Source organism: Lissotriton vulgaris, chromosome 3_1 (assembly GCF_964263255.1).
Source record: "Lissotriton vulgaris chromosome 3_1, aLisVul1.2, whole genome shotgun sequence".
In the NCBI taxonomy this organism is placed as follows: Eukaryota; Metazoa; Chordata; class Amphibia; order Caudata; family Salamandridae; genus Lissotriton; species Lissotriton vulgaris.
In genome coordinates this window covers 1359771657-1359790928 of record NC_141689.1, presented here as the reverse complement: position 1 = coordinate 1359790928, position 19272 = coordinate 1359771657, and the positions used below count along the sequence as shown (strand labels likewise).

Here is a 19272-nt window from a genome sequence, read left to right as displayed (position 1 = left end):
TGTTAGGCATTGTATTGGAGGCCTGATTGTTGTAGCACTAGTTCGCTCCAACAAGTATCCTGAAGTGGCACTCCTATCTAGGTAGTTACACATGAAACTTGCAGAGGAAGGTAGAGTGCCTGCCTCTGCCAGCATCATTTTCTGCTACAAGAAACAAATGGAATATGCAATAACCACCTCTTCCACCCTAGGCTCTTACATTTCTCTGCAGTCATCACACCGTCCAGCTTCAGAAAAGAAGCAACCGAATGCAATATCTACAAGTAAGGAGATGGCGCTCGGGGGTCGGTAGGCTCAGCAGTTATATAAGGTGTATGTTTATGGAAAGGATGGCGAAGGCAGGCAAAAGAGAACACGAAAACTTGAAAATGAAGCCGTAAGGATGTCCTATATCAATTTACTGCAGTGTACAGCGTGAGTTTGCTCACAGCTTGTGCACAAACGTAGCACTTTTGTACACACCAAAGCTCTTTCTTTAGCAAGCTATGCTGCATTAAAATAGTGTGAAAACGTGTGATCTGTTTTCCGAGTCGTGAGTCCTTTCATGTTGTCGGTTTTTAATTCTATAGTCCCTCCTTGTGTTGCAGTTGTGGAATGTGCTGCTGGGAAATATATAGTCGATCCAAGCCACTGGAAATGATTCTGGTGGCAGCTCGTGCTAATGGGGTGGTATTTAACTGTTCTGTTCCCTTGAGAAGCAGGGTCGGTTCTGATTTGCATAAGACAGCCTTTGTCTAGAGTGGCATGGTGGACGAATAGCAATAGGCTGCAATGCGGCCCCAAGTGATTGCAAGTGGCTGAGATTATAGTAAGTATTCTATTAATCACCGTGTTGTTGCAGCTCTTCCCCATAACCAGACTGCATGGCCAACTGATCTTCATAGTGTTATGTACTTTGGCTAAAATGCCTGGAGTGAAGTATTCTTTATCAAAACGAGCGAAGAACCTTTTCCAGGTGAACGAGAAAAGCTGTGTTTATTGATGAACATTGATTGAAACCAAGGCATATTTAACCATCTGTTTTTTCCATTTTAAAATGACCAATTTCATCTGAAATCGTCTGCAGGGCTTGTAGGAATTGGAATGTCAAAGGAGTTATGGGCAATGGTTCTTTCAAGTATGTTTTAGGAAAATATTAATGTGTGTGTCCAAGTGCCTAAAGCACTATGTAATTGACACACGTATTTAGTAAACAGCTGTATTAGTCTAGTCAAATAATGATCAAAATCCTATTTTTTTTCAAAAATGAATGGGACACGTAGATGATATATCCATGCTTCATATCACTTGTGCTAGGCTTATACATAAAGGTGTTTACTTTTATCTGTTTTAAATAGAAGGCAAACGACCCGTGCTCCTTCAAATATGTTTTTGTTTTACAGACTCAAAGTAGCTCGCTGTAAACACAATTAGTTTAATCCACATGAATATCTCGTTTAAGCCATTAACTGTGTGTGACCAATTAACCACCACAGGACATCATTTTCTGGGCTTGAGTGATGTAGAAAGTAGCACATTTAGCTTGTGACACTAGTTCAGAGCGTGCCCAATATATGTGCGTGGGCAGGTCCGATTGAGTCTCAGGAGTGAAAGCGTCCTGCCAAAAGAAAGTTAGTCTTACTGTGAAACAAGCCTGAGCTCTTTCAGCTCAGAATGGGGCACACAATATCTTTTTGGGTTATTTATGCTGGCCTTTTTAACAACTTTAAAACACTTAAAAGCATTACCTGTACTTTGAAATGAGACGACAATATTCCTTCATGTGTGGCCTTCAGACATAAAGCAATGTGAGATTGTTATTTCACTTTTATGATCTGTTCGGCTGCCACTTGTGTCACGAGGATCTTGGTGGTTATTGCCATACTATAGCTGACTTTTAAAAGTAGATTTTGATTCTACTGTTGAAAAGAGTAAATGTCCCAGGTGGTTTTGGAAGTGGTTTACGAGGCAATCAAAAACATTAGCAATTCGACTTTCAAAAAGACACACCCTAAAGTTTTGTTTTAATTAGCCTGAGTGCGCAATTACATACTACATTCCAGCATCTTTTATTTTACGACATTGAGCAGATAAAGCTCCTAGTTTTGAAAGTGACGTGATACTTCAGAATTTTAACTTAGTCTGCCGGATAAATGAGCTGTAAGTACAGAGGGCCTGACTGAATTTAAGGTCCAGTTGTAACTTCCTCTAATTTTGCATATTTATCGGTTGCTAAATCCCAACCTAGACTTTGGGTAGTTGAGGTAGAAGTTGGCCAAGGTTCCTTCTGTAAACATTTATGCTAAGTACTTCAGTTTCAGATGCTCTAACATATCTTGAGCTCCTCAAAAAACATCAACTAACACTCCGATTGAAGGCTCTATTTTACCTACAGAGGCCGGAAATTATATTTTTGTACAGTACACATTACATTAAATGGCTAGTTAACCTCAAAGAAACCTTTATTCAGTTAGTGCAACTTTTAGATTGCAAAGTTTAAAATTTCCTTTTAAAGCACAGTTTAGAAGACTGCTCAGTGGCCAAGCAGTGCCTGTGAAACCGCCTTACCTAAACTTACTAGTTTAATGTTTGTTTTTTAAAAACAAATTCTAAACATTGCTTTTTCAAGGATTCCTCTATTTGTGCAGTACTTCAGAATATCACTTGATTTTGTTTTCTTTCTTCAGATTAGTGTGAACAGATTTGTGTGGTACTACAGTGACTTAATATCAATAGATAGTTCCCAACAAGAAAGCATGCATGTTTTTAATGGTATGCAAAACTACACCAGTCATCATTTTCAAAACTAAGCATTTTTAAAACAATTGCTATAATGGATTAGTAATAGTTTATTTAATTGGAAAGCTATAATAATGTATTTCTGGGGTTTTGATTAATGGTTGATGACTGTTTAGAAAGTATTGCATTCAACAGAATGAGATTTTCCTAAAAGTTTTCAAGACAGAAAGATGTGCATAATTCTAAAATGTGTTTATCTATAATAAAACTTGAAAAAAGGCACAGAATTACATCTTTCTTTCATATAATTGTTGTTAAATGTTATGACCCTTTGAAAAGTTAGTTAAGAAGTAAGAATCACTTTAAAAGGTAGCTGATTCCACCTTGCCAGCTGTTGTCCCATACTCCTCTTGATCTTGTTTAAATTAATAATCGGAGGTTGACCTGATAAATTGTAAAAACTCGTTGGTAGTCGTGTCAATAGTTTACATTTCTTCACTTTGACATTTCTTTGACTTTGCAGCCCTTAAACCGAAACCTGGTGACAGCAACCCCTTTTCCACGAATTCTATTTTGTAAATATTTTTTAGGGCGTGATTTTGCAGATAAATCCCAGAGAGTGCTATGTATGTAGATAGTGTGCATTTGTCATACTGAGCTTCAAACTGCAGTCTGATTTTATTTTCTTAATGTTTTAGAGAACATTTATAAACCGGATTGACTAAGCCAATAGGTATGTCTTTCTCAAGGCTGACTGCTTTATTTTCTTTAACATATACATTAAGAACTAGACATTTTCAAAGTAGTCAAAAGTTTTTTTTAATGCTGCCGCTAAGATGGCATGCATATGTTTGCAAAAATAGGTGACCAATCGCAAAAAAAATAAATACATAAGTTAAAGCCGAAATTAGAGCAGAGAGTGGCCTACCGGCCCAGGGACTGATGTGAACTGCCTATTAGTGCACATGGGCAGAAGCAGCATATAGTTACACTCAGTGAAAAGCACCCATTGCTGAAGTGTACTGACCCAACCCACTAATCTCTGCTGTATGCTGTAGTGAGTGGAAGCAAAATGTGAATGACACCTGAACAGACCAGTTGATGAAAAGGACCGACCAAAAGCCCGTGTGTGTGTGTGTACGTCTGTGTAAATATTTATACATATGTACTTTATTATGAATTTTTGGAGAACATAAGGCTGGTGAAATGGCTATAGCTAATTTTAAGCCCATGTTACAAATGTTATGAATATCTTTCAATGGATGCCACCATGGTTGTGAATATAATTCTGGATACATTGTTATAAATCAAATTTGAATTCCATTAGCACTGTGTAGTAGCATGACACAAATAACCTACTCAGTCTATAGCAAATTGTCTATTGCAGCAATTATGGTTTTGTTATCTATGTTTTTGAAGAGCAAATAACAGTATAGCACTTAATTAATTTAAATACATATTTTAATTGGAGAAGCGGTGTAGTTGATTCTAAATAGAAAGCTATAGATATCAGTTTTATAGCGATTTTTTGGAGATAGAAAAATGTATTGTTATTTTTCATCAAATATTTAAGAACACATTTGTTTATCCAATCCTATATTGAAGTCTGCCAATTTAAAAATATAACAATAGCAAACAAAATAAGTAAAGTTGCTTTTCCACAACCCTCATCCATAAGAGATAGTATAGTTACTGTAACAATGTTAAATTGGATTTCATAAGTTTCATTATGAGAAACTCAATTTAGGAGCAGAAGGAAATCACTCAAGGTTTTGCTGAATCGAAGATGGTAGCCTATTTATTTCAGTCTTTCACTTGATGAATGTGTGCTCTTGCTTACACCTTGCCAGAACCTTGCCTAACGACCCTCAATAGGCCTGATCATTTTCAGACGCCACAGGCTATCTGACTCTATATGGTACTGAACGATGTTGTGTATCTAGCTTGCTTAGGCTGCCGAAATTGAAGTGATTTTCCAGGTCCTGCAGTTGAGAGCACTCTCATTCTCTCTCCTGGAGTAGTTCTCGGAGGCATCTCAACCATGACCACATTTCTTTACCCACACATAAAAGGCTCAAGATATATGGAGAGATATAAAAAAGTTGTTTTACTTCAGTGGACATTCCCTACTTTAGTTTTTCTTCTAACAGGGCTTCTGCTTAACAGATAGAGGCCTTTCAGACCTACGTTTGCTGTTTTGGCAAACTACCTGCATGCTTTGGTGAGCAGTAAAACTCCCATTTTAAAATAAAAAACTGATGACAACTCACCAAGAATTTCATGGCATTGTTGCCTTTTGGCTGCAGAGATCTGTCTGCCTCTTTGTACTAATGGGCTATCCCCTCCCCTGCCGGCCTCCCTTTTGTTGCTGGTAGAGTTGCCACCGTTTTTAGAAGAAAAAAACTACTGATTATTTGTTTACTTTTTGATATTGCATACGGTTGACGTGCTGAAAGAAAAGTCATTTAGAAATAATTTACACAGCTCTCAAATCGGTTTTGACGTGTTTGCTGTTTTAGATTTATATTTCAAAAGTAGAAGGAAAAACGGATTTCACTTTTTTTTCTCATTTTATTTTTAATGAATGTTGGTTTTTTTTTTGGACTGGTACACATTTAAAAATTGAGTTTATGCCTGTAAAATACGAGGCAGGTGGCAACCTTAGTTGCTGGGGTGAATAAGGGGTTGAGCACAGGAAATTAATAGCATACATAAAGTGTACCATGTTGCTCCCTTAGCTTTTTGCGCCTGACCTGCATTCACTTAAGCAGCTTTGAAACCAGAGTAACTCTCCTTATACAACCTCCAAGAATGTAAGTATTGCACAGCAATTCTTGCACTCCAGGGAACACTTTATATGTCTTCTGTCACCTTGTGTAATATGTAGTAATTATTATACCCCAGCTACTTATCACCAGCGGCTCCTACGCTATGGCGGAGGAGCTTTGCCCAACAAAAAAGTCAGGAAAGGAAAACTAAAACAATAATAAACATTTGTTCTATTTTTCCTTCCCTGCCGAGTCTTGGGGGCGGGGCCTGGGTGGTGACAGGCACTGAGGGTAGTAGTAGGTGCTCTGCCTTCTCTGCACATGATGGTTTGACAGGCTATCTCAGGCTGGCCAAACCGTCATGAGCAGTAAAAGCTCTCTCCAACCCAGCTGCATTGCTGGGTTGGAGAGAGTAGCAAATCGAGGGCACTCCGGCCAATCTTTAAGCTGTTCTCGTGCATTAGAGCAGCCTCAGGATTGGCCCTAGGGCCGGCAGGGAGCCTGGGCCTGGAGAAGAGGAGCTGAGGAGCAGCTAATTATCTTTCTTCATTATTAGTCTATTTTTTATTTTGCCACCCGCAGCCCCTATGCACCCCACAACTCCATCACCCCACCCCCCGACTCTCGTCCACAACATCTGCTGCTACTTCTTATCATGCTTGTTTTTTAATGTTAATTTAATGGAAGTTTTGACATTTCCACACAGTTCCCAATAATCTGAATTCACAGCGTACCCAACTGTCTGCATCCTATTGTTTTCTGAAAATCAAAGACTTACCAAAATGCACTGTTCTCCATGAATTAACAAACTTTTCTTGGGAAGGTTTCCTCCCATACCACCTTGTAGTTACATATCAGTCCTAACATCAAAATAAGTTTTTAAAATACAGCATATTCTGGTTGTCTTTTTAAAAGGATTTTTCTTTAAAGATTTGCGCAGCCCAACCATTACTTTTGTTGTCTGAGTCCCACGAACGATTTCTCACTCTCGTGGATACTTTTTTCATAACACATTTCATTGAGTTTTGCATGACAAGTTACATATATAGAACTTGATACAATACTTGGCGAAAGCAAAAAAGACAAACAAAAGGAACAAAGGGCATAACATATGGAGAGCCACATTGGTCGCTATTGGGAGTGCCATGGCCCATTGTAAAGTACATTTTGAATTGAAATGCCCTGGAATGCCCACCGCTCAGTCGTTCCCGGGGTGTCCTACCACCACTCATTGATTATGGTTAGGTGTGAGGCTCTGTAGTACATTTTGACAGCTGACACAATGCCACCTTCAAACGGGGAAGCGGCAGAGAACTGCATTAATCTTCTGGTAGAGGGATCATGGTATATTGTCCATGTAGTTTTGTAACTCGTATAGGAACATGGGTAGTGACACAGTTTTAAAATAGAGGCCTTGACCAGGAATTACCTAAATAGCACTGAGCACGGTTTGACATGGAAATCAAGTTATCCATCAATGGGCTGTATGTTTCTTTCCTATGTGGCTTTAACTTATGAAGTAACTTGTGCTCCTAGATAGGTAAAGCCATGCAAGGCAACCTGAATGAAAGTGAATAGTGGCGGTAGTCATTCCCTGTACATTATTTTGCTCTTTAATTTACTCCAAACTTTTCGACAGCCACCGGCTTCAGATGCCTGACTAGCACGGAGGAGAATGCAAGATGTTCTCAGAATCTTTACTAACTAGATCTATTTATTATAGACCTAATTCACAACTTTTTTCTGCAAGAGTCTTAATCAGACTTACAGATGGATATCTCACTCTATAACGTAATAATAGCATTTAATAGGGAATTATCAGACAGATTCATCATTGAAAAATTGGGCTCACAAAGGGCCAGATTCTGAGAATCTGGCCCTTTGCGGGCGCAATTTTTGCATTTGGGATTCATCATCCCAAATGCAAAAATCGGTAATTGCGAATTCGCTAAATTGCGAGGAATTTCATTTAAGTAATCTCTATTTGAGATTCCTTAAATGCAATTCATTAACCATTTTTAAATTGCGAAATCGCAATTTCGGGCCGCTATTTACCGCGAGGTCAAACCTCGTGGTAAATAGTGAAAACTTAGAAAAATGCTTTTCAATGCATTTTTCTAAGTTGCATGTTACACACACACATGTCCTTTGGACATGTGTGTGCGCAACACCAATGTAGATTACATTTCAGGGGTGCTACCCTTGAAATCGCATCCTTATTTGCGATTAGCAAATTGCTAATCGCAAATATGGAATAACTCCCCATTCATTCCTATGGGCCTTTAGGCCCATAGGAATGAATGGGGAGTTATTCCTTATTTGCGATTAGCAATTTGCTATTCGCAAATAAGGAATGTGTAGGAATCGCTATTTATTTAACGATTCCTACATGAATCCAGTTTTGCAAGTCCTTAATAGCGATTCCTTAATAATCGCTATTAAGGACTCGCAAAACGGGACAATGATGAATCTAGCTGTATGTTTTCCCAATGCAGTCTGGATGTTCCCATACGTGCCTGCTTTGTGCAGAGATTTAAATACAAGAAAATATCCTGACTCGAGCATGTTACATTAGCTAATAATTATTAGAGCTGAAGCTGTGTTATATGCCAGCTATTTGTGGCAACCCTCATGGGTTCCGCATCTTTTTTTAATCCATCTAGATAATGGGTTTTCACTCTGGCTAGTCATTTGAGTCTGATGGTAGTTATCGTCAGTAAATGGTGGTTGTGACAGCACCGAGATGATTACGCTCTTAAAACGCTGCTACTGATCAACATAGTTTGTGAGAGCATCCCATTTCTTGAAGGGTTCTATATATTTGTAGCTGTGTGCTCTCAGGAGTGTCGCATTGCATTGCTGCCGTGTACAAAAGGCAGTTTCTGTGATTCAAGACCCCAGGTTCAGGAGATTACAGTAACCCATTGTAACAAAAGCAGCTGTAGAACCCGAGTAAGCCTTTGCAAAGCAGCATTCTTGCTCTAAACTGTAGTAAATAGAAACAGATCTATCTGTCCCTGTGCTCACATAAACAATGATTTCGTCTCAGTTTGCTCACAAACACGTTAGGGATTACTTTTGAACTGGAACCCTTAGTAAGTTGACGCTGTAGAATGTCAGATATTTTAAAGAAAGCCAATGCGTACATGCTGACTTTACTGAGTCTATCGCATTGCTGCTACTTTTATTTGCTTTAGGCAGAACGTACTGTAGTAAAATACAGACACACACCGAAGGATGGTATATTATATCATGTTCATATTACTGTCTGTGTTAGTTGGAATCTGCTTAAAGTTTTTCAGAAAGATCCATTTTATTTTTATGAAAGCGCTTTCTCCCATCTCTCTGTTGTTCAAATAGATAACTCTCACTAACATTTGCAGTATTAATAACACACTGTTTAATTCATTTGATGTTGAACATGCATGTTGCCTGTCCCCTAAATCTCCGAAGAAGATAACCCAGACCTTATCACCCCTTCCTCAACACAATACACACAACATTAATTATATCCTCAGCATGTCCTACACTTTTAAGTAACAGAATTTCTTTGCTGATAGTGACTGTGTGGTCTTGTTGTTTGCCATCAGCAGGACTCTACCACCCACTCCTCTTATCAGGCTACCTGGCAGTTCTTTTAGCACAATCTCTTCCTGGCGAGATCAAAACTGATTTGCATATGGTTGAATCCTTCTGTAAAAGCACGATGGCTTAAAAAACAATGGACCTTCTTGGAGTAATTACCAATTGTTCAATTCAGGATGCATTTATTACTTTTTGTGATTTCCAAGACTGCAGACCTTTCAATATTCAAGGCATAGATTTAGACTTAAATCATATTTCAGTGCTGATTCTACGTAATTGTTTCAGCAGGTTCTCTATCTTGTTTTTACTTAAATGGATGTGATCATGTCACATTTGTTCGAATGATTGAAAGTCAACATAAATGTCCCTGAACAAATTAGGCAGGACAGCCCCAATTATTGAAATCTAAATATCTTTTAACAGTCCTGGAGTCTTGTTCTCCCTTGACAGCTCACTCTGTCCGTTCTTACAATACCTATCGCTTTCCCATTCCGTGATGTTTTACCCTAAAGAAACCCTCCAGACCTACCTTCTGCTTGATGACACCCACCATTACAGATCCAACCCTCATTTCAAGAATCCCATTATGCTTTTACCAGATCTCTGCTCAAATCTCACTTATGTACATTTGACTTTACTAACAAGTCAATGTTAATGTTAATGTTAATGGGTGTCTTATATAGCGCACGGCTACTCCAAGGAGTGTCCCGGCGCTTTCTGACCCATAGCTGAAAAAGGAAATGAGGAAACAGAGACATAACAGATTACTGATTGTAGAGCCATGTTTTCAAAGCCTTTCTAAAGGCAAGCAGATTGGGAATGCGGCGAAGATCAACGAAGAACGTCCACCTATCCTGACTTTCCTAATGGGTGGAACCGTTGCCAGGCCAAGACATTCAGATCTGAGAGATCGGGTAGGTTTATAGAGAGAGAGCCGTTTCTGAATGTAAGAGGCCCCTACCAAGTGGAGTGCCTTATGGGCCAGTGTAAGAGCCTTAAATGTAATCCGCTTCTTGACAGGAAGCCAATGAAGGGAAAGAAGCAACTCCGATGCCCTAGCATGACGAGGCAGGCCAAAAATAGCCCTTGCCGCGGAGTTCTGGACTACCAGAAGTTTGTGCAGGAGGTAATCCGGCAAACCCAGGTAGAGGACATTGGAATAATCAAGCCTGGAACAAATTAAAGCCTGTACTGTCAACTTCCTGTGGACTAAAGGGAGCAATGGAAGGAATTTACGCAGCATTTTTAACAGACCAAAACAAGTACTGGTGAGACCTGTGATCTGAGTTTTCAGTGAGAGGGTGTTATCGATTTTAATCCCAAGGTTTTTAGCAACCACGGAGGTAGAGGAAGGGGGTGACATGCTCACCGGCCACCATTCCTGCCAAGGCGGGTCTGCCTGACAGCCAAAGAAGAGCACCTCCGATTTATCAGGGTTGCACTTGAGGCTACTTCGCTGAAACCAGTCGAAGACAGCCCCAAGGCAACCACGGATGCTCTCCCCATCGAACTCCATGCCTTTCTTACAGGTGAAGAGAAGCTGGGTGTCGTCAGCGTATGATATGATCTGGGCACCCAGGGACTCCGCCAGTGGAGTCATGAAGATGTTAAAAAGGGTCGGGCTAAGCACCGACCCTTGTGGGACTCCGACATCCATAGCCGGCACCTCGGCGGAGTACGGAGGGGCCCAGACCACTTGTCGACGACCCGCTAGATAAGATCTCAACCAGCTCAACACCGTCCCTCTGAGACCAATCTCGTGAAGTCTTCTCAAGAGGGCCTCATGAGGGACGGTGTCGAAGGCCGCCGACAGATCCAACATCACCAGCATAGCTCTTCCACCTGAGTCGAGAGCTTCCTTAATGGCTTCATTTACTTCCAATAGAGCGGTCTCAGTGCTCAAATTGGAGCGGAAGCCAGATTGGGTAGAGTGGAGTAACCCCTGGTCTTCAAGGAAGGAGGAAAGCACAGAATGGACGTGCTTCTCGACGATCTTAGCTAAGCTGGGCAGGAGAGATATGGGCCTATAGTTAGCATGTATCTCCGGATCAAGGCCAGGTTTTTTTAAGAGTGGAACAACCATTGCCTTCTTCCAGGCTGGCGGAACAGTGCCGCTAGACAAGGATAGGTTCAAAGCATGGTTAATTAAGGAATTTAAAATCTTGGCATTTCTAGCTAGAAAGATCGCCGGACAGGGGTCTAGCGGAGAGCCTGATTTGATCCTGAGTAGGAGATCCAGAGAGATAGATTCCGATAGAGGTGGAAACTCCGATAGAAGGGGGCAGGAATCAGATGGAAAGGACGTCGGATTGCAATCAGTCGGGGATACACTGGGGGCAGATGTTGGGAAGGATTCTTGGATCAGTTTAATTTTGGTATTGAAGAAAATGGCCAGCTCCTTTACCCAAGGTTCGGAAAACTTGTGCTGAACTGTACTGGATTTGGGAGAGACAAACTCCTTAACGATGGTAAAGATTTCTTTACAGGAGTTTGATGCTGACTCAATTCTGTTGGCAAAATAGTTCTTTTTTGCCTCCAAGATGTCTGCGTGATAGGACTTGATAGATAATTTGTAGGCAGACTTGGCTTCCCTATCATATTGCTTCCGCCAGAGTCTTTCGGCTAACTTACAGTTACGCCGAGCCAGAGCAAGTGACTTAGAAAACCAAGGGGCCGAACTACCCTTTGTAGATGAATGAGGCGTAGAAAGAGGGGCAAGATCATCAAGCCTCTCGGTCAGCCATTTCTGAAAAACATCGAGGTCCCTCTCCAGATGGCCGGATAGAGTACAGGGATGTTCCTGATACGCTTGAGCAAGACTCTCGGGGGTAATTTTGTGATAGGGTCTACTGGGGTGCCTGAGGTGGTCCGAGTTTATACAGGATGATTTACTTCTGCCCTGAATTAGAAAACTGATCAAAGAGTGGTCAGACCAGAGAACAGGAGTGGAACGGGTCGTAATAAGGGGAATGGTGGAGAATACTTGGTCCAGAGTGTGACCCTTGTCATGAGTCGCACTTGAAATGTAAGGAATTAGACCAAGAGGAACGGTGATGTCCTTGATTTTAATAGCTTCACTGTCCAACTCGACATCCATATGGATGTTAAAATCCCCTAACACTATGCAGTGTTCGACCTTCAGGCAGAGAGTAGTGATAGCTGATTGAAGCTCATCAAAGAAGGAACCCCGCAGACCAGGAGGTCTATAAACCAGGAGCCCTGAAAATGATTGGTGAGGGGAAAGAGTGATGGAAAAGGCGAGGGATTCGCAACCAGAAATAGGCAAGGATGGAATAATTGCACAGGCGAAAGATCTTTGAACTACAAGTGCGACACCACCACCTTTACCCAATGCCCTATCCTGTCTGTAAAGTATATAATCTGAAGGAATGGCTGCCGCGATATCAGGGTTAGAGGACTCATTGAGCCAAGTTTCCGTAAGCATAAGACAAAGTGGTTTTTCAGATGTCAATAACTCAAAGATGTCCAATGCGTGCCTATGCAATGAACGGGTGTTTAGTAATAGGCACTTAAAGTTGTTAACAGGGAGTAAATGGGGCCCCTCAGAAGCCCGATATATGTTAGGATACCATCCACAACCTGGACAGCAACATTTACCGTTATATCGGCCAGGAAAGACATACCGACAAGTCGCGGTATTAGTCTTATATGATAGTAGGTCCGCTGCAGAGTAAGTAAGCCTGTGGCCAGAGCCTTCCGCCGCGCCGTCCGCTGCCGTGACGCGGACGGGCGCAGACGGGCAGGATTCAAATTACTAGTACCTCCACCTAACCAAAAAAGCGCACAGCTAGATCTCAACCACCACCAGCTGCTGTACCCCAATGCAACCCTAAGCTAATTCTGCTGGTTCACTGCACCTGTCCCATTTTAGATATCATGATCTTTCACACCCACACAGTCACTTGTGCACACGCACATTTACTGTGCCACTGTAACTGTGGCCACAGCTGCAAATCATTCCCTTAGAGAGAAAATATTCATACTGGTAATAGAACAATATGCATATAATAGAAGTTGATGCCCAGACCTGTTGAGTTTGTCAATACTCTTTTAACGGGGATGTGAAGAATTAAATGATATTTAAAAAATCCGTCAGCGATTTTTAAGTAGTTTCCCATCCATTTATAAAAATATTAAGCTTTCTTTATTTTTAATGGCAGAAAATTTGCTTTTCTAACATTTTGTTTCTTTATTTTGTATTTGCAGTGATGTGGTTGCATGAGCTGCAGCATGATTATACGCACAGGGACTGTCATTGCATGGCCTAACTTTGTCCGCAGACTGCATAATCCTCAGACTAACCAGCTGTTGTAGCAGTTGCCTAACATCTGGGAACTTGATAACAAAGCAAAGAGAAAAAGTTCCACATGCAAAGAAGCTTATCAGCATTATTAACTCTTGCTCGACCTTTGCCTTTCAAGTCGGCATTCATTACTGGTCTAAACTGTGCGAAACTACGTTTGTGGTGTTTCGGTTCTTTTCTTGCCTTTCGTTTCTGTCACTGCATCATAATTACCATGAAGGTGGACTTCACAAAATGTGTTCTATTTTATACGAGGATGATTTTCCACGATATAGAGGTCAAAACAAGTGTGCTCTTAATGGTCAAGGAAACCCAAAATGTGCAACAGATATACATCTTTCCTGTGTCTACCTCCTAAACCTCTGTACAAATAGAGACGATTTCCATCTTTGGACTAGTTTGAGCGAATCGTTCAGTCCTTAGTTTGAAATTAATCTATCTTGAAGTCTATTCAGAAAAGGATCATTGTCGTAAGGCAATTTGAGGTTCCCTAAATGTCACTTTAAAGGCATGTGAAATATAAATACTGTTAGTCATTCTGTGTAGACTTAAGAGTTCAACTTTTCTAGAGTGTTCTGTGTGGGAGGAAAGTGATCAGTTGCAAACTTAAAATGCAACAGCCTTGTAACACAATTGTGGTCTACTGAAGTGTCCTTATGTTTTGGTTGGAGAATGTCTATGCATATATTTATTTTTGCTTACAGGTTGTAGCTCTTTTATCTGTCTTAGTAATGTAATTCAAAACTGCTTGATGCTGCTTATGTTTTTTAATATTTAAACTTTTTCCATAGTCTCCTAATATTATGTGTGTAATTTGTAACTGAAAGATGCAATTTAAAAAAACTGTTACAGCAGTTAGCCATTCACAAATTCCTAGAGTTAGAAAAATAGTTCTGTGTTGGATGAGCAGTATTGGCACCTGAAAATGACAGAGAAAGCTGTACCTAGTATTGCATTCGTTTGTTTCATTTTTAGCTATATTAGTTTACATTGCATAGTTTGAGAAGTTTTTAAACACAGTATTCTATTATAAAAGGTAAATAGCCTTGCTGCTCTAAGATTTTTTTTAATATCAAATATTCTGTTTATTTATGCCAGGTTGAGTTAGGAATACATCATAGGGTGGTTTCAAATTGAGAATTGTTGCTCATCTGTTGACATTTTATTTGTTGCAATGTGAATATTGGCTTTAATGTCGCCTCTTACCAGAGTTGCTAATTCCTTCCAAAAGTGAGTAAGGAAAGAAAATGCCCCCTAATACTTGTGCCATAAGCCCTTGGTGGAAATATCAATGGTCATGTAACCAGTCATACAACAGTTGACAATTTGGACAGGAATAATGGCCATGAGTCATAAAATCACAATTTAACTGTTGCCCAAAAGCATGTTTTCCATTTCCTCACACTTGATGCACAATAAATGTTGTGTCTGACAATTTGCGGTCTCTTGAACACGCTTTTGACTTGTGTTGAAGAAACCCCTTGCATTGTCTTGAAATTTTAATTTACTGCTTTAAAGATGTCAAATGGTGTTTTAGCTTTTCAATAGTAATGCTGCTTAACCGTTTAGTATTGAGAGAGAGTAAACTTGATATATGTTTAGCTATCCTGGTTTCGAAGTATAAGAATCTAACAATTGTCACCAGCAATGTAATGATATATTGCCTTTTGGGGGGGGATTGGTTTATTTTAATGAAAGGCTATCTGTTCTCCAAACTATATGGGAGAATAAACTAAACTGTTGTGAGGAAATGTAGAAGTTTGCTTACTCAAAAACCTCATGAATGTTGAAAGTAGAACAACGTTTCTGCAAAAAATAGTTTGGATCCATAATCCTGTTTCCATTGCAATTCATATCTTGATTAATGGATTGCCAGCTTTTCATGTTAATATACATACTTGTATATAAGACAAATAAAAAGGTGTCTCCCCTCAAATTGTTAATGTACCTACACTCCGTTTAGATACAATAATGCTTCTAATGCATCAAAACGTGTACAGATGTTAAAACAAGTTGTAAATAAACGCTTGTATAAAACAGATTGTGTTGTTTATTTTCTAGACTACACTGCTGTTAAAACTAACGCATTAAATATTTTGCCTTGTTACTGAAATCTTAATTCTTACTGTACAGAGCTGAATATTAAAATGGCTTATGATTGACACACTAAGATAATATGTATCTGAAAGAGACACATTAGTGATAGATTCCTTACCTTAGAATATCCCCAGACGTCAGACTGGATCCGGAATATTTTTCGTCAGCAGTACCCCTGCGCGTCCGTATGTGGCGTTGTGCGGCCCCGTGTCAGTCGCTAGCGTCGTATGCGCTGAGATGACGTCACGGAGACTGCTTAGGCGCCACTCATGCGTCAGTTCTTTCTTTTTCAGCGCCAGCAAGCGCAGATCCTATAAGACCACGTACCCTAGTCACTTTTTGACTAACTTTTTTGAGACTTTTGACTCTACTGCTTTGGAGTCTTTGACTCCTGGGGCCGCGTAGGGATGCCTGGGTTTAAATCCTGCGGGGCCTGTCTCCGTACGATGTCGGTGGCCGACCCCCATGGCATCTGTCTATACTGTCTGGAGCGCGACCATGATCCCCGGGCATGTTCCGACTGTTTGGCAATGGCTCCGAAGGCTTTGCGGGAGCGGTACCGAAAGCTACTGGAGGCCCGAAAGTAGTCTCTGCACTGTTCGAGGTCCAGGGCTCGCTCAAGGGACCAACTGCAGAGCCATCACCATCGCTCCTCGGGGCGAAGTCTTCAAACTCGGAATGTGGTAAGAGACATCATAAGAAAAAGTCGAAGAAGCTTTTGCGCTCTCCGACGTCCCTCGTCGGTCTCTGGACGCAGACGGGGCCAGGGGTACTTCCCCCGCTGCTTTGTTAAAGCCTGTGAGTCCCGCGGCCTACCCACCTTATCCGGGTCCATCGGCGACTCCGGCCCAGGTGCAAGATTTTCTTGCTGCTATGGACCGCCTTTTCAGGCCTCTGGCTCCTGCTGGCGTGCCTTCGGGCCCGCGGTCCCAGCTGAGGGCCCTTCCTTGCCGCCGGCTCTGCTACCGGCGGTTCCGGTGCCGCAAGGTCGTCCGCCGGAGGCTCCGGCCTGGTGCCGCAGGGTCATCCACCAGTGGCTCCAGCCCCTCCCGCGGCTCTGTTCCCGTGCCGCAATGGGTCCCGTTTGTCCCACCTCCGCCCTTGCCCGGGTTTCCGGTTAATTTTGCTCCGGGTTACGACCCTAATTGGGACATAGAGCCGGATCGGCGCTGACCGGCACCGTTCCCGGCGTCGTTGGACCATTTGTATATTCCCATGTCCCTCCCCGCCGCAGCAGCCTGTGCAAGGGCATTGGAGGAGGGGGATGACTGGGATGGGTCTGAGGACCCTCTTGCACGCAGTGCTAGTCTGAACAGGAATGGGCAAAGGAGTTGGAGGATGCAGGTGACCTTGACCTCTCCTCTGAGCCTGGTTTGCTGTCTCTTCCTGCTATCATGGAGGAGAGCGCCACATATACTGTGGTGGTCCGTAGAGCAGCTGAGGCCCTTGACCTTGATCTGCCTACTGTCACTCTCAAAACCAACCTCCTCACTGAAGTTCTTCAGCCGGCGGCAGGCTCTCTGGAGCCTCTGCTGCTGTTCAATGTGGCGTTAACGGATGTTTTGATAGGCACCTGGTCTAGACCAGCCACAGGAGTTTGTGTGGATAAGAACGTGGCCAGGCGTCATCAAATGGTGCAGGCTGACCCTGCCTTTTTAAAGAACCATCCATCTCTGGAGAGCCTGGTCATCCAGGCCTCCACTTCCCAAAGCGCATTCCCTTCCGCCCCGTCGGATAAGGAATCAAAGAAGCAGGAGCAGTTTGGCAAGAAATTGTTTTCTTCTGCCAGCTTGAGGCTGCGGTTGGTGAACACCTCATGCCTCTTGAGCCACTACTCTCATGTTGTGTGGGACATGGTGACGCAGACGCTGCCCCAGTGTCCGGAGGAGGTTCGGGCAGTGCTTTCCCAAGCTGTTGCTGAGGGGAAAGACGCCGCAAAGTTCGCCATCTGTTGTGGGCTGGACACCACAGACTCTCTGGGTAGGGCAATCTCCACTACAGTGGCCCTCCGTCGCCACACCTGGCTGCGGTCCACTGGGTTTTAGGGGATGTTCTGAGTTCCCTCATGGACATGCCCTTTGATGGGGCCCGCCTGTTTGGCGATAAGGCAGACAGTGCGCTGGAGTGTTTTAAGGACTCTTGGGCTACGGCCAAGTCCTTGGGTCTCTCCATCACGCGTCCGACAACGCCTGCTTTTCGTTCCTTTTGTGGCCACGGAAGGGGCACCCCAACACGTTTGTTCAGCCAGAAGCCTGTACAGAACCAACTTCAGCGCGAACGTGGTGGCCGCCGTGGTGGCAGAGGGGGCCAGCGTGCGAGTCAGTCCACCTCCACTCCTGCCTTCCTAGTCCGTGCTTTGGGGTACACCCCACGCCGGTGGACGGCTGGATTCAATATCACCTCCCCACTGGCGTTCTGTCACCTCAAACAGGTGGGTGCTGCAAATCATCTGAAGGGGCTACTCACTCCCCTTCGAGTCTGTCTCCCCCCAGCCATGCCACCTCAGTTCCACCACATGTTGGGGGATCACTTTGCACTCCTCTAACCGAAAGTCACTGCCCTCTTGGCCAAGGGGGCCATCAAGCGCTTTCCTGGGCCAGAAGTTGGATGTGGTTGTTATTCCCACTACTTTCCGGTCCCCAAGAAGGACAAAGGGGGCTTGTGCCCCATCTTGGACCTCAGGAACGTCAATCGCTTCCTCCAGAAGAAGAAGTTCAAGATGTTGACTCTGGCTCAGGTCTTGGCTGCCCTCGACCCTAGAGACTGGATGGTAGCGTTGGACTTGCAGGACGCGTATGTTCATATCCTCGTCCTGCAGGCCCACCGGCGTTACCTGCGGTTCATGGTATGCCAAGAGCATTTCTAGTTTGCCATGCTCTCCTTCGGCCTTACCAGTGCCCCTCGGGTGTTCTGGTGGTGGTCGCAGCTCATCTGCACAGATCAGGGGTTCCAGTCTTCCCCATCTCGCCAACTTGGTTGTTGAAGGGAGGCTCGCCCCAGGCATTAGTCTCCCACCTCCAGACTACGGCCGACCTCCTGCATTTGCTGGGGTTCTCCATCAACGTGCCGAAGTCGCAACTGAGTCCCTCTAAGACGCTCCCCTTCATCGGAGCGGTTCTGGATTCGACGCGGTTTCTAGTTTCTCCTCCCGAGCAGCGAGTCCGGTATATTCAGGCTATGATTCCGATCTTTCAGCCTCTATCCCGTGTTTCGATCAGGATGACCCTCCAGCTCCTGGGCCTGAGGACCTCCTGCATCCTGCTAATGCAACATGCCAGATGGCATATGCGGGCTCTGCAGTGGGACCTGAAGTTCCAGTGGGCACAGCATCAGGGCAACCTGTCTGATCATGTCCAGATCTCAGAGGGCACTGCATGACAATGGTGGCTCACGAATCGCGATTGGGTCAATGGCAGATCCCTCTCCTTCCCCAAGCGGAGCACACAGTGGAGACGGATGTGTCCCTCCAGGGATGGGGTGGCCACTTTGGAGAGGTGGAGATCAGAGGCCTCTGGTCTCCGGCGGAGTCCTGGATCCATATCAACCTTTTGGATCATTGTGCGATCTGACTTGCACTGAAAGCATTCCTTCCCTCTGTCTGGGGAAGTGTAGTGCAGGTATTCATGGACAACACCACCGCCATGTGGTATTGCAACATCAGGGTGGGGTGGGGTCGTGGACCCTATGTCAGGAGGCTCTGCGCCTCTGGACATGGCTGAAACATCAAGGCATTACTCTGGTGGTTCAACACCTGGCAGGTTCTCTGAACGCCAGGGCGGA

At 43.3% G+C, this 19272-nt stretch overlaps 1 protein-coding gene across 2 annotated transcripts in view; it reads left to right on the top strand.

Annotated features, from left to right (window-relative positions):
• HOOK3 (hook microtubule tethering protein 3) overlaps positions 1–15434 on the top strand; it is a 1217139-nt gene extending 1201705 nt beyond the window's left edge. For both annotated transcript variants that reach the window (XM_086961833.1, XM_086961832.1), the window contains one exon: positions 13299–15434. In XM_086961833.1, the coding sequence (XP_086817959.1) occupies positions 13299–13314 (16 nt within the window). In that variant the 3' untranslated portion in view covers positions 13315–15434. The remainder of the gene's footprint in view (positions 1–13298) is intronic.
• Positions 15435–19272: the final 3838 nt, after the last annotated feature.